This window comes from Notolepis coatsorum (assembly GCF_963971535.1).
Source record: "Notolepis coatsorum genome assembly, contig: SUPER_8_unloc_1, whole genome shotgun sequence".
Taxonomy (NCBI): domain Eukaryota; kingdom Metazoa; phylum Chordata; class Actinopteri; order Aulopiformes; family Paralepididae; genus Notolepis; species Notolepis coatsorum.
Window position 1 is genome coordinate 1,916,281 of NW_028174873.1, and position 15,448 is coordinate 1,931,728.

Below are 15,448 nucleotides of genomic sequence, written 5' to 3' on the forward strand. Positions count from 1 at the left end.
CTCACATTTTAACATTCGCTTTAGACCCTTTAATAACACTACAACATATTTGATCTATGTATTACTAAAGATGTTCACCACATCCCTAACTCATTTTGTATTCTTGCATTTTGTACTTTAGTTTATATGTTGTATATTTTTTTGTATAGTGTTTGGTCTTTATTCTTCTTTCTTTTACTGTATATGAAGCACAATCTCAGGAGGCTCATATAGAACCAAGCATTTCACTGTAATGTACATGTACCTTATATGTGACAAATAAAGCAAAACTTGAAAATGTTACTTGTCGTAATAATAAGGCACTTTGGATACAAGCATCAGCTAAAGGACTACGTGTGAATGTAGTATTTCCCAAGCATCGTAAGAGATTTATCAAGCATCGTAAGTGTAACTGAGGGGTACAATTCCCTGACTGTATTGTTAGATATGGTATTATTAAACCACTACCTCTTGTACTTTAACTTCTGGCCATCCAGTACATGATATAAGTATGATGAACACTTTCCCACCTGATGAAACGAAGTCCACACAAATGTACAAATCGAATATTTAATATAGCAAAAGGTATATACAACGTTCACTTGTTTACACTTATGATTTGAAATGCACTTGTATGGCAAATGAGTATTCGTAGGTAAATCAACATTGAATGTCCAATCTCTGGTTACGCAGGGAGTAAGTATACAACCCGGTTCTCTAGGAAACTATAGCGATGGTACTTAAATGATTATAGCTGGATACACTAAGGGGGGGGGGGGTCCCGCTGGTTGTAAGACAGTAGGAGGGGGGGGTTAGAGAAGCCGCTGGCGGTATCCCATCTGGCCGACGATTTCTTGGGAGAGTTCAAAGTCTTGAACACGGTGCCCACAGAACCTCGGTCCGCAGACGAATACAGCCGGACCCTCTGGTGGACGGTAGCTGCCGGTCCACAACGGAGAGACGTGAGGCGACCTCACTGGTGTAGAGCGCCGTCTCACCTGGAGTCCTCTCCGGGGGGTAGTTCCAACACTCCGCAGTGTTGGCCGTTATCCATGGAATAATCAAAGCACCCAAAGCATAATCCAAGCCGTGGAAGGCTCGCCGTCGTCCGGGTAGAGTAATCCAATATACAGGTCCAGTCGCCCTGGCCCGGAGCTCCTCGGATGCAAGCACCACTAGTGGTCTGCCCAGCCTGGTTAAGACTCCAGATAACGTCAGGAACGATGGGGGTACTGATAACTTTATAACTCTAACCGAACGATGCACCATACATAAATAGACTATTATTAGCTTAATAGAATACGTCCAACTCGACGGTATAGTGCCAAACTATGACTATTCAACTATTAATCCACACGATATCTCAATGCCTATTCTGAGGCCAAGTAGGCCTTACTGCACCACACGTGCGTCGTGGGTGAGGCTTCGCGTCTGTTACTCGGTTGGAGGGTAAAGAACTAATGGACTAAAAAGAAAGTTCTACTTTACTTGCGCCATATATATATGCGCTGTGAACAAATAGTACCATTCGTATTTCGCCAGACGTATTCCTACGCGGAACCGGGCTTGCCACGACATGTTGGGCGGCACGATTGAACTTGAACCTAGGGGTATGGCTGCTGGCGCCAGGTTCTCGTCCAATGGTAGAATGAAACTATTATGGGCTGTTTAGTAGACTAAAGGGATATTCAGTGCATATTGTACAAGGAATATACAGGGGATATCAAACGATATACAAATACTATTTAAATATATATATATAAATAAATATATATATTCGGTTTAATCTGATCCTTCACAACAGCCGCCCCCTAATTAGTCCCACCTAATTAGCTAAGCAGAGACAGATTAACCGCACTGTCTACCGCTCAAGGTCCGCTGTAAGGGTCAGTCAACTCACAAAGTCATGGGGTCATGGTCATCATCGATAGTGTCTGGGAGTCGGGGCAGTTCTATTAGCCTCGCCACGGGTCGTGTGTAAGTGCGCCCTTGGACGAGTACTTCAGCTGCTCGGACCTTGCCATCGGCACCGGTGATCACTTTGCTTACGCGGCCAGCCGGCCACATAGCTCTGGGTAGTGACTGGTCGATAATCATGACGACTGTTCCTTCTGTCAAATTGTCTCTCTCTTTTACCCACTTCTGGCGGGTCTGTAGAGACGGTAGGTAGTGGAGTAGGAAGCTGCTCCAAAACTTGTCAGCTAGTACTTGACTGTACCTCCACATTCTTCGGCCGTTCGCTTCTTCAGGCCTGTACATTGTCTGGGGTAGCGCGGGGTCCAGCCGCCCCATTAAGAGTGTGTTGGGGGTGACTGGGTCGACATCTGCTACATCACTGGAGACGTAACCGAGGGGCTTTGAGTTCAGTACTCCCTCGATCTCCGTGAGGACTCTCTCTGCTCCTGCGTGGTGTACATCCTCGTCGTATTTCTTTATGATCAGCTCTGTGACCTTGTGTCGGCTGTTCAAGACTATCGGGTACTTAATGTCATCCGGTAGATCGGGGGCTCTCCGCAGGCGACCACCCACTCTGATGAGATTATGGGCGTCACTCTCGGGTGCCAGGTGGAGCAGTCTGCTGTCTGATGGGACGGGCTTTCCTCCCTGTAGACAGTCTAGCTCATCGGGGAACGAGTCTCTCTGGGCTCGTTGTAGTAGAAGAAGTTCTGCTTCTTCGTAGTCAGCTGCTGACATGTCAGTGGTGGACTGAATCTCTGGGTGGTGCCACAGGAATGTCCTCTGCTGCGCACTCTCTAGGGTAATGCAGTCATCTATGTTGGGGTCTGTGGAGGCGACTGTGCTCAGTCCACAGAACATAGGTTTCTTGTTCTCAGCCTCCTCGTTACTTGCTTCCCGTGGGGTGGGCGTAGGCCACTCTACTTCGGGGAGCTTGAGGAATTCTGGTCCGTCACTGTAGATGTTGCGACGGGTGAGGTCATCCAGGGACATTCCCCGGGTGATGACGTCAGCTGGGTTGTGTTTGGTGTCCACATACCGCCAGCTCGCTGCTTCTGTTAACTCTTGAATCTCGATGACTCTGACTCCCACGAAGACTTTGTATCTGCATGAATCAGACTTGATCCATGTGAGTACTGTCGTGGAATCTGACCACAAGATTGTTCTGTGCACCGGAATGGTGAGTTCACGTTGGATTAACGTGGCTAGATGCGCTCCTGCTAGGGCTGCGCAGAGCTCTAGACGCGGGATAGATTGTTGCTTTCGTGGGGCTATTCTTGAGCGGGCCAGGATGAAAGCAGTGTGTATCTTTCCTTCCTTCTCTTGGGCACGCAAGTAGGCCACCGATCCATAGGCTACTTCGGAGGCGTCGCTGAAGACGTGTAGATCAATCTTGCATGTCTCTGGCCTCACTGTGGATGGGAAGTAGCTGCGGCGTATATTGACGCCTGGGAGTGAGCGGAGTTCCGTCTCCCACTCTCTCCATGTTGAGGCAAGGTGTGCGGGTATTGGGTCGTCCCAGCCCTGGTCCTTGTCCCATAGTGCTCGTACAATCATCTTTGCCCTGGTGGTGTAAGGTAGAATACATCCCAACGGGTCATATTGTCTGGTGAGTGTTCTGTACACACTCCGTCTGGTGGTCGGTGTAGCCGTCGACCTTCCCTGCTCTGTCAGGGGTTTGTGTCTATAGTGGAGCGAGTCTGTTTTGAAGCGCCAGACTAGTCCTAGTGTCATTTCTTGGGCTTCTCCTGGGATGGTCGCCATCCAGGTCTCGCTGCTGGCAGCCTTGTCCGCGGGGGAGAGGCTGCGCAATACGTGCGGGTCACTGCTGGCCCACTGCCTGAGATCAAAGCCGCCTTTGATCAGGGAGGCGCGTAGCTTGATTAGGAGAGCCTCGGCTTCTTCTTGAGTCGAAACGCTTTGTAAACAGTTGTCCACGTAGAAACTGTTCTTCACACTGTGTCGGACCTCTTCATCTGCTGTTGGGTCCTCTGCGACGTGTTTCTGTAGTGCAAATGTAGCACAGCACGGGCTGCATGTGGTTCCGAAGGGGAGTACTTCCCACTGGTAGATGGCTGGGTTCTCATCTCCGATCCTCTCTCTCCATAGGAACCGCAGCAGGGGCTTGTCCTCCTCTACTAGTCTCACCTGCAGGAACATCCCTTTGATATCCCCGCTGATAGCCACCTTGTCCTGGCGGAAGCGCAGTAGCACGCCTAGTAGGGAGGGGCCGAGTGTAGGGCCGGGCAAGAGCTCTTTATTCAGATTTTGGGATCCGATCTGGTAGCTGCAGTTAAACACAATGCGATCCTTGCCGTTGTGATGGACCTTGTGATGCGGCACGTACCATGATTCGGTCGTCTGATCGGCCTCTTTAATGTCAATCTTTGTCACGTGTCCCGCTGTGATTAGCTTCTCAATCTCAGCGCGGTACACACGCTCTTGAGCGGGGTCTTTGGCTAGGCGCCGCTCCGTGTTCAATAGATAGCGCTCCGTGGCGTCTTTCTTTGCGTGAAAGGTGGGCATTCCCTCTCGCCTCAGGAGTGGAGTTGCGTATCTCATCACTCCGCCGACTGTGACTCTCTTTGTCCCCTGCTCGAGTAGGTTGATGGCGTAAATGTCTTCTTTAGAACGAATATCTTTCTTTTCGTTCTTAAAGGGCATTGTCTCTAGTGTCCATAGCCTCTCGACATGCTGCAGGAGAGTGGTGTCTTCTTCTGTCGTTCTGGAGTGGAGGCAGCTAGTGGCTGCTGTTCGGTTGAGAGATTTAGCGAGGGGGCCTTGTAGGGTCCACCCTAGGCGGGTCTCGACTGCTGCAGGACAGCCTCGGGGTCCTGTATGGACCCGGTCAATCGGGACTATGAGTTCTGCATGGTCGGAGCCTATCAGCAGGGTCGGGGTAGCGCCGTCTATGAGCGGGATAGGTAGTTGTCGCAGGTGCACATATTTATCCATCAATTTGGCGATAGGGTAGGTGTACTGCGATAGTCCTATTTCTTGGCTGGTGAAAGCATTTGTAATCTTATACCGTCGCTCTGGCTGCCCGTTTGCTGCGATAGTGAAGGAGACATTCTCGCCCTTTATCGTCTTTAAATCTCTTCTTATTGTCCGAATCGTCATTTCGTTCTTGCTCCCCCGCAGTCCCAGCTGGGCCGCAGCGGACGCGAGCAGAAGGGTCTTCTCTGACCCGTCATCAAGGACGGCGAAAGTGTCCATGACTTTATCTTGGTAGCTCAATGTCACACGGACTACCTTTAAGAGCACTTGGGCGCCGCTGCTGCTGGCGGGGTCAATGTACATGACACTTGCCTTGGTGCCGCTCGATGGTGCAGGTGGAGGCCGTCTTCTGTTACTGTCGTGTAGTATATCTAGATGGGCTCCATCGCACCGACTGCACCTTTTCTTTAGGCGGCATTCGGCTGCCATGTGTGGTCGCGCACATCGGTAACAGCGCCTGTTGGACTTTATCCATTGACTCACTTCTTCTGCATTCATCTTTGTGAATGGGTCACATTGTGACAGCCAGTGTTCTTTCTCACAGTAGGGACACGCTATCTTCCACTTCTCCTTTCTCGAGGGGGTGCTGTGGCTCTTACTGCTCGGTACTGACTCTGATTGGTGCATGACAGTCACCGATCTTCTTCCATCATTTATTCTCCTGGGTCCCTCTCTGGAGCTTGGCGTGCTCCGCCCGAACGTATCCAGTCGTAAGCTGCTGACTTCTCTCGCCAGGAAGTCGGCTAGATCAAGGAGGGATGGTTCGGGGCCGTTGGGATCCCGGTAGTCTCTCTGCCGCCTAAAACGCTCTTGTCTTGCGGGTGGCAGCTTCTCCAAAATCCTCTCGACGTTAGAGTTGGCGTATAGCTCGTGCATGCCCTTTTCCCGTTGCGCTCCCAGCATCCCTACCAGGGACTGCACTTTGATTGACAGGTCGTCTAATGAGCGATTGTCTGTTGCTGGGGGTAGGCGATCAATATGCCTTATCTCTTGGATTACGTAATCCCATATACGTCCATATCTCTGGTCCAGCGCTGCAAGGGCCGCTGTGTATGGGGTCGAAGAGGTGGCATAGGCTAGCGCTATATTGTGCGCTCGCGGTACTTTCAGGTGCTTCAGTAATATTGCATACTTGTGGCGTTCATCAGCGACATCCACCATCATTGTCTCTAAGCACATCCGGAGCTCCGTGTACTGTGCTCGACTCTCATAGGCGAAGTCTGGAAATGACGGCGTGGCAATGTATGACGCCGTGGATGGCTGATACATCGGCGAGCGTTGGGGGAGAGACCTCCTAGGCGAGTCCCCTCTTGCGCCTCGCTGTGGGCTGGTACTGACAGGGTACCATGGCCCGCTGGTCCAGGTGCTATTCCTCAGGGCTGGTCGTGCGTCGTGCTCACCCGTGAATAGAGTCGGGGGCCTGTAGCGCAGCGCCGCGGGGGTATAGCCTGGGCTGTACTGGACCTCCTGGTCCGGTGGAGTACTGTGCTGTCGTCGGGCTTGGTTCTCCTCCTCTCCCTCTTCTTCCTCTATCAGATCTTCCAGATCCTGTAATCGTTTATTTAGCTTCTCCGCAGTGTATGCCGCTCCTTCCTTGTAGCTGGGTCTCGCTTGGACCGGTCTGGGAAGGGGGTCTGCGGGGGGTATAGGCTCGGTCTGTTGGTCAAGTTCAGGGTCGCTTGCTCGGTTAGGAGACGCTGCCCTTGACTGTTGTCTCGACGAGTTCCTTGAACCCCTGGCGGAGGGAGAGGGTGTTGCCTTGCGGATCAGCTGCTCCATTAGCTGCGCTTGTAGCTTGTCGCGCTCGACTTCGCGCTTGGTGAGATCTGCTTCTCTTTGGGCACCGGCAGCGGCGCGCTGGGCGTCGGCCCGGTCTCTTGCCATATTCTCTTCCGTCTGAAGGCGTCTCATCTCCAGGCGTGTGCGCTCTTCTTCGCTCCGTTGCTGCGCTTGGAGGCGTTCTCTTTCAATAGTAAAATGTTCGCGCTCGCTAAGCGTCTGTGCTTGGAGTCGATCGCGTTCGGTAGAGGCTGTCAGGCTGACGAGGAACGCCTGTTGTAGCATCCTCTCCGCTTCGCTGGGGGAAGGCGGTTGTGGAGGTGAGCCGCTTCTGGGTGAGCCGCTCCTGGGTGTACTCGTTGGGGAGTCCTGGAGCTCTATTTCCTCGGCGCTCTCCTCCTCTTGTTCCGTGCAGAGTTCTCTCTCTGTCGGGTTGTCTTCCTCCCGGGGGTGGTCGGGGACTACTTCTTCGGTAGTGGCGGGGGGTAAAGGCATGTCAGCTCCCTCCTGGTCCCCACCGTGAGCTTGGTCAGTTACATTAGAACCTACTAGGGCCTCTGTGGTCGGGGAAACCTGGTCGTTAAGGTCAGACATAATTTTACTTTCTACTTTTACCGCGTTTACCGTTTGTCGAAGGCTAGGTAGTTGACTGACAGTGTAATCCTCTAAGTACTGAGGCGTCTGTCGTCTGCGCCGCGGGCGTTCTACGTTAGGAGGACCGTTTCGTGGAGTGTTCATCATAGGCCATTTCAATATTAATAACACTATATTAATATTACACTAGTTACCCTCCGGCTCGAAGGACCAATTGTAACTGAGGGGTACAATTCCCTGACTGTATTGTTAGATATGGTATTATTAAACCACTACCTCTTGTACTTTAACTTCTGGCCATCCAGTACATGATATAAGTATGATGAACACTTTCCCACCTGATGAAACGAAGTCCACACAAATGTACAAATCGAATATTTAATATAGCAAAAGGTATATACAACGTTCACTTGTTTACACTTATGATTTGAAATGCACTTGTATGGCAAATGAGTATTCGTAGGTAAATCAACATTGAATGTCCAATCTCTGGTTACGCAGGGAGTAAGTATACAACCCGGTTCTCTAGGAAACTATAGCGATGGTACTTAAATGATTATAGCTGGATACACTAAGGGGGGGGGGGGGTCCCGCTGGTTGTAAGACAGTAGGAGGGGGGGGTTAGAGAAGCCGCTGGCGGTATCCCATCTGGCCGACGATTTCTTGGGAGAGTTCAAAGTCTTGAACACGGTGCCCACAGAACCTCGGTCCGCAGACGAATACAGCCGGACCCTCTGGTGGACGGTAGCTGCCGGTCCACAACGGAGAGACGTGAGGCGACCTCACTGGTGTAGAGCGCCGTCTCACCTGGAGTCCTCTCCGGGGGGTAGTTCCAACACTCCGCAGTGTTGGCCGTTATCCATGGAATAATCAAAGCACCCAAAGCATAATCCAAGCCGTGGAAGGCTCGCCGTCGTCCGGGTAGAGTAATCCAATATACAGGTCCAGTCGCCCTGGCCCGGAGCTCCTCGGATGCAAGCACCACTAGTGGTCTGCCCAGCCTGGTTAAGACTCCAGATAACGTCAGGAACGATGGGGGTACTGATAACTTTATAACTCTAACCGAACGATGCACCATACATAAATAGACTATTATTAGCTTAATAGAATACGTCCAACTCGACGGTATAGTGCCAAACTATGACTATTCAACTATTAATCCACACGATATCTCAATGCCTATTCTGAGGCCAAGTAGGCCTTACTGCACCACACGTGCGTCGTGGGTGAGGCTTCGCGTCTGTTACTCGGTTGGAGGGTAAAGAACTAATGGACTAAAAAGAAAGTTCTACTTTACTTGCGCCATATATATATGCGCTGTGAACAAATAGTACCATTCGTATTTCGCCAGACGTATTCCTACGCGGAACCGGGCTTGCCACGACATGTTGGGCGGCACGATTGAACTTGAACCTAGGGGTATGGCTGCTGGCGCCAGGTTCTCGTCCAATGGTAGAATGAAACTATTATGGGCTGTTTAGTAGACTAAAGGGATATTCAGTGCATATTGTACAAGGAATATACAGGAGATATCAAACGATATACAAATACTATTTAAATATATATATATAAATAAATATATATATTCGGTTTAATCTGATCCTTCACAACAGTAAGAGATTTATCAAGCATCGTAAAATAGGAGTTCTGATGTGAGACCAGATTGGATCATAAATCATAGTGAGTGAGTGAGTGAGTGAGTGAGTGAGTGAGTGAGTGAGTGAGTGAGTGAGTGAGTGAGTGAGTGTGTGTGTATGGCCATGTGACCTGGCCAGACCAACAACAGTCATACAACACAGCGAGGGGGGGCCCTTTCTCACCTAGCCCCTTTCGTGACTGTGATGCACGCCTTGCTTTGAATACAGCAGTCACTGGCTCGACCTAACTAGCCACGGGAACATTCACTCTGAAGCACTGGTTATTTACGAACTGTTCGTTCTAAATTTATCACAGAGAAATGTCAAAGGTACTCACGGTTGCACGAGGGTTTCACACACAACACCGGGGTGGTTTGAAAGCTCGGCGTTGCTAACAAACATTTTAAATAATTTTTATAAACTGGTCAACACTGCATTATTTCCGGCGTTGGGTGCATGATGCGCATCATGCGCAGTGATCACAGGGCAGGCGCACCAGGCAGCCAAAATACGGAAATAAAGCCGTTTTGAGCAGTTTATAAAAATAATTTAAAATGTTTATTAGCAACGCCAAGCTTTCAAACCACCCCGGTGTTGTGTGTGAAACCCTCGTGCAACCGTGAGTACCTTTGACATTTCTCTGTGATAAATGTAGAACCAACAGTTCGTAAATAACCAGTGCTTCAGAGTGAATGTTCCCGTGGCTAGTTAGGTCGAGCCAGTGACTGCTGTATTCAAAGCAAGGCGTGCATCACAGTCAGGAAAGGGGCTACATGGCCATGTGACCCGAGTAGACTGATCCTAGATCAGCTACTCTCGGAAGAAGTATGATGATAATACGGGGGGCCAGACCAGCAACAGTCATACAACACAGCGAGGGGGGGCCCTCTCCTTTCTCACCAGAGCTGAGTCTTCCCCACGCCGGGCGCACCGCAGATCTCCACGGTCTTGCCCACGGGGAGCCCCCCGCCCAGGGCGGAGTCTAGCGCCGAGCAGAACGTGACGATGGTGCCCAGCTCCCGCTCCTTCTCCAGCAGCTCCAGAGCCGTGAGGTGGCCTGCTCCTGCTGCCGCCCCGCCCTCCTGGGCCGCCCCGCACGCCACGGCCTGCAGAACCTCCACCGCCTCCTCCGGGGAGATCCCAGCCTCTGCGATGGAGATAAGTAGGTAACGCAAATACCATTCACATCAGGACTATATATATATATATATATATATTAGGGCTGCAACGATTAGTCGACATAATCGACGACGTCAATTATAAAAAATCATCGACGAGGAATCGTTGCGTCGATCAGTCATTAAAAAAATTTAAATTTAAAATTATTAAATTTTTAATTTTTAATTTACACTACCTATCTTTGTGAAAGTGGCTTCTCAGCTCTGGTCCAGCTGAAGACTTCTTAGCTTAACATAACAGACCGACAGTAAGTTTGGGGGAACTAATGGGATAACTGGGGATGTTGTTTGGTCCTGACAAGAGTCTCAAAGCAACTCTGAGGTCATGCTCAATGTCCAGTCTGTTCCTCTGCTCTGTCTTCAGCTGGACCAGAGCTGAGAAGCCACTTTCACAAAGATAGGTAGTGCAAAAAAATTATTTTTATTATTATTAAATTATTATTATTATTATTATTTTTTTTTTTTTTAATAATTGTTTTTCGATTAGTCGACTAATCGAAAAAATAAATCGACAGATTAGTCGACTACCAAAATAGTCATTAGTTGCAGCCCTAATATATATAAAAAAGAAAAAGAACAAGAGTGGTTCTTGTATAGCAATAGATGGATATAGCAAGATAGCATAAGGATATATAGTATAACTGTATATTGTATAGTATAGTATTGTATAGTAGTGTACATAAGACCCAGTGCCTCATCTGTAGCTTAACACTGTATCGCTCTATCGCAGGACCTTAGCATGTCTTTTACCATGCATTTTAAACTTTATGTACATTATACCTGTTATGTCTTATTCTTATTACTTGTATTATTGCACAATCGCTGCGGGCATGACCACCCGCATTTCACTGTATGCTTGTATGCCGTGACAAATAAAACTCTTGACTTGACTTGACTAGGCAATATAGACCTTTTCACAATAATTCCGTCGCAATTCTGACTAGGGAAACAGCTTTGCCTCCTGTTTATTTTGTGTCAGCTATTGTATTAGCAAACACATGAAACGGTAAATAAACGTAGGCCCATTTTTTGAATGTTTATGTCATCTATTATATAACGTAGACAAGATACACTACACCACTAAGGTACCCATGTACATGTCAAAATACTTCCCAAAGGTCAGTGAATACCACGACCACAACACCAGAGGGAGCTCCACAAATCATGTTCAACCCAGATTCGGCTCAAACAAGGGACTAAACACGTTTCGCAATTATGCCACATCAATGTGGAACGCCCTACCCACAGCTGTAAAGGAATGTGAATCACTACCCACTTTCAAAACCGCTCTCAAAGAGCACCTACGGGAGACTGCAATCCGAAACTGGCCCCTGTAAATGTCCAAACTCAACCCCCTCCAATGTACAGTTACCCCCCCCCCCCCGCCTACTCAATCCCCCACCCCACCCCATCCACCCAACCAACCAACCACCTCAAATGTACAGTTTCTCCCCCCTCAAATGTATATACTCTTTTTTTTAGACTCTTTTGTATCACAAACAGTACTGTATTTGTAGATCTAGTATGTCATAAATGTATAGATGTAGCAGTACTGTCTATCTGTATGTTGTGTATGTCATATATGTTATGATGAATTGAAAATGGTGCACCCTGATGTAAACAAGACGAAAGTCTTTCTCTGGTCTGCATCCCCTTAACCTGATTTATATATCTACAACCTCGTTCAACACTACACTCCCTCCCGCTCACTCCGCTCATCCAACTTAGCCCTTCTGAGCACAACACACACCACACTACCGCCTTAAGTCCACAGAAAACACATCATTCTCCTCAGCTGCTCCCCGACTCTGGAATCAACTCCCATCATCACACATCAAAGAAGCCCCATCCGTAGAAACATTTAAGTCCCACCTCAAAACCCACCTGTTCAACCTTGCATACCCACACACTCCTGACCCCCCAACCCCTGCATGCATCACTTACATTTTCACATCTGTACACACCTATACTTTACTATTATTATTTATTTAAAAGAATTCTCTGTCTTGTCTCTAAGCGGTCTCCCTCTCTCTGTATTATCCCCACCATGCCGTCATTGTGAAAGTCCGTGTACTGTGTTTGTCTGTATGCTATATAATGCCATGTATGTAAAGCGCTTTGAGATGCCTAATGTAAGGCGCTATATAAAATAAATGTCTTATTAATTGTGTGTATTGAGCTGTACTAGCAAATCCACACACAAATCCAGAGCCTGCAGGATAATGAAAGACCCTCACCACCCCAATAACAGCCTGTTTCAGCTGCTGAGGTCAGGCAGACGCCTGCGAACCCCAGCTACTAGGACAGAGCGGCTTAGGCTCAGCTTCTTCCCCCAGGCCATCAGAGCCATGAACAATGAACATTGAGTGCTCAGAACATTGAACTGTCCACACACAAGCACACATGAACACACACACGACACGCACACTGTGCATGCTCACACACGAGCAGCCACTTAACACTTTAACATGAGCGGGCACACACTCATGTCGCACACACGCACACTTATGGCCAAAGGAAAGGACACTTTAAATTAGAATAACAGGAACAGTGTATTGCACTACCAAAGCTAACTAGCATGTCCCATATGCTCTGTAAATAACTATGTACAGATACCGAGATGTCACTCCATGTTACCTGTTACTGCACAATGTTGTTTTCTTCTTTTGATTCTATTATATGTACCACTGTATTGCACATCGTTGCGGGCAAGACCACCCGCATTTCATTGTATACCTGTATGCCGTGACAATTAAAACTCTTGACTTGACTTGACTTGACTTGTACTGTATTGTTACCCATTCTGCAATCTGTTAATCAAATTTTCAATCACGTTATTCAGGATGACTTCTTCATATTGATACAGAAGGAAATAAATAATTCCACAGCTTGACAAAGAGGGAACGATGCATTGAGGGATCATTGGGAGACATGCTTCGTTACCTTTGCTTAGTTGAAGAGGCTTCAGGTCACACAGGTCAGCGCCGGAACTAAAACCAGCATTCAGCAGCTTCACCTTCACGGACGGGGCGAGAGCGAGGCTGGACACTGGCCTCTGCATCACGTTCCACGGTTGTCGTCTCAAACATATAGATATAAAACTAGTGCTGTCGATAGATTAAACAAAATTAACTAATCTCGCCATTTTCTGTAATTAATCTAGATTAAAAATAGCATTTTTCTACTCAAGAGACCGAAGCTTGTAACTTGAGTAAAATCATGGAATTAATGTAAAATCAACACAAAGAAAGTATATTTAGATTCAAAGACTATTTTAATAGCTTTCTTTGAATACAGTTTCTCTCCTGTGAAATACAAATGTTCAACAAAACCATCAACATTGACTCAGCTAGACCTCGTTCTTATATCCGCGGCGCTAAGATTGAAGATGTTTCACTCCATAGATTAATTTATTTTAATGCTTTAATTCATTTAAATTAATCTCCAGAGTTAAAGCATTAACTTTGACAGCTCTAGATAAAACACATCTACCTGGTTGAATATAATGTTGATAGAAAATGTGCCTACCATTCAAGTAACATGCATCTCAGTCTTCTTCACCAAGAAGCTACACAACGTCAGCTGAATTAGGTTCTAGTATTATAATCGGTATCTTATATGTTATGTTATATCCTTTATTGGTCAAACTGTAGTCTGACAGAGCAGTAGTTGCTTCTTGCTGAAAGTTGTAACGTTTTCAAACCTGCCCCCAAAACCAAAACATTGTCTTCCTCGTTGGTTTCCTTCTTCTTCTTCTTCTTATTGGGGTTTTCTCATTGGTTTCCTGTTATACCGCCACCGTGTGGTCAACTGTTCTATATATATCTATGGTTATACCGCCACCGTGTGGTCAACGACGGCAAGGTGTGTGTATTCTCGAAGACACTCTGACGTCACGAGACCGCCGCCATCTTGGTATTGGGGAAACAAACTGATTTCTACTGATCAAATGTATGCGTTGAGCTCCGTTTTTATTACATATTTTATCACATTCTTGTTCATTTCATAAAATTTTCATATAATTTGTTTTGAAAATATTGAGGCCAACATGGCATTTCACTATTTCGAAAGCCTTTCTGGTGATTCTAAAAGTGCATGTTTCCCCCCCAAGCCATAGACAGAAAGTTAAACAGACAGGAAGTTGACTTCGAGAATTGGTTTCATGTTTACAGCCACTGTTATACCGCCACCGTGTGGTCTGATTGATTGATTGATTGATTGAAAACTTTATTAACAGATTGCAGAATGGGTACAATACAGTACAGCTCAATACACACAATTGTTAAGGGGATGCAGACCAGAGAAAGACTTTCGTCTTGTTTACATCAGGGTCCCCCATTTTCAATTCATCAGGACATATATGACATACATGACATACAGATAGTCAGTACTGCTACATCTATACATTTATGACATACCAGATTTGCAAATACAGTACTGTTTGTGATACAGAAGGACGACAATGACGGTCAATGACGACAAGGTGTGTATCGTATCATTGCCTTTGTATTGATGAACAGAGACGAGGGATGTTTTAATAATTATATATTATATATATAAAAGTAATATATAAACACACAAAAAATAAGTAATACAATGTAATTATCAATCAACTACTATGCGAAGATATCATATATAGTGGACCGCTTCGGTAGTAGATAGATAAATAGGTCATACATGTATGCATTTGGTTATGTGGGTGGGTAGGTTTGTAGGCAGGTGGGTGGGTGGTTATGTATGATTATGTACGCAGTATACAGTATTATGCATGTATGTACTGTGTGTATGTATGTTTGTATTAACACATATCTTTTGAATGTATTCTGGTATTTTATAACATGTATATTTTTGTATGTTTGATTTTACAAAACAGGGGAAGTTCCCGATAAGCCTCTTCTAGGCTTCTAACTTCTCCTTCACAAATTGGTTATGACTTATTATTATGTATTGTTTTTACTTTTGTTTAACTGTGTTAATAAATAAATAAATAAATAAATAAATAAATAAATAAATAAATAAATAAATAAATAAATAAATAAATAAATAAATAAATAAATAAATAAATAAATAAATTAACACGTTTCGCAATTATGCCACATCAATGTGGAACACCCTACCCAAAGCTGTAAAGGAATGTGAATCACTACCCACTTTCAAAACTACTCTCAAAGAACACCTACGGGAGGCTGCAATTCGAAACTGGCCCCTGTAAATGTCCAAACCCCCACCCCCTCCTATTAGACAGTCCCCTCCCCATCATATGTATACTCTGTCAGGATCTATGAGTAACAGTACTGTATATTTGAATACCGTTTATGTCACAAATGT

The 15,448-nt window shown here is 46.5% G+C and overlaps 1 protein-coding gene across 2 annotated transcripts in view; it reads right to left on the minus strand.

Annotated features, from left to right (window-relative positions):
• rad51c (RAD51 paralog C) overlaps positions 1-15,448 on the minus strand; it is a 74,589-nt gene that overhangs the window by 55,650 nt on the left and 3,491 nt on the right. Inside the window, exons 1-3 of one of the 2 annotated variants that reach the window (XM_084338358.1) lie at positions 13,649-13,788; positions 13,064-13,227; positions 9,843-10,089 (exon numbers count right to left, since the gene is read on the minus strand). In XM_084338358.1, the coding sequence (XP_084194484.1) occupies positions 9,843-10,089; positions 13,064-13,227; positions 13,649-13,662 (425 nt within the window). In that variant the 5' untranslated portion in view covers positions 13,663-13,788. Of the gene's footprint in view, positions 1-9,842; positions 10,090-13,063; positions 13,228-13,648; positions 13,789-15,448 lie in introns of those variants that run through there. The other variant, XM_084338359.1, reaches the window with a different exon arrangement.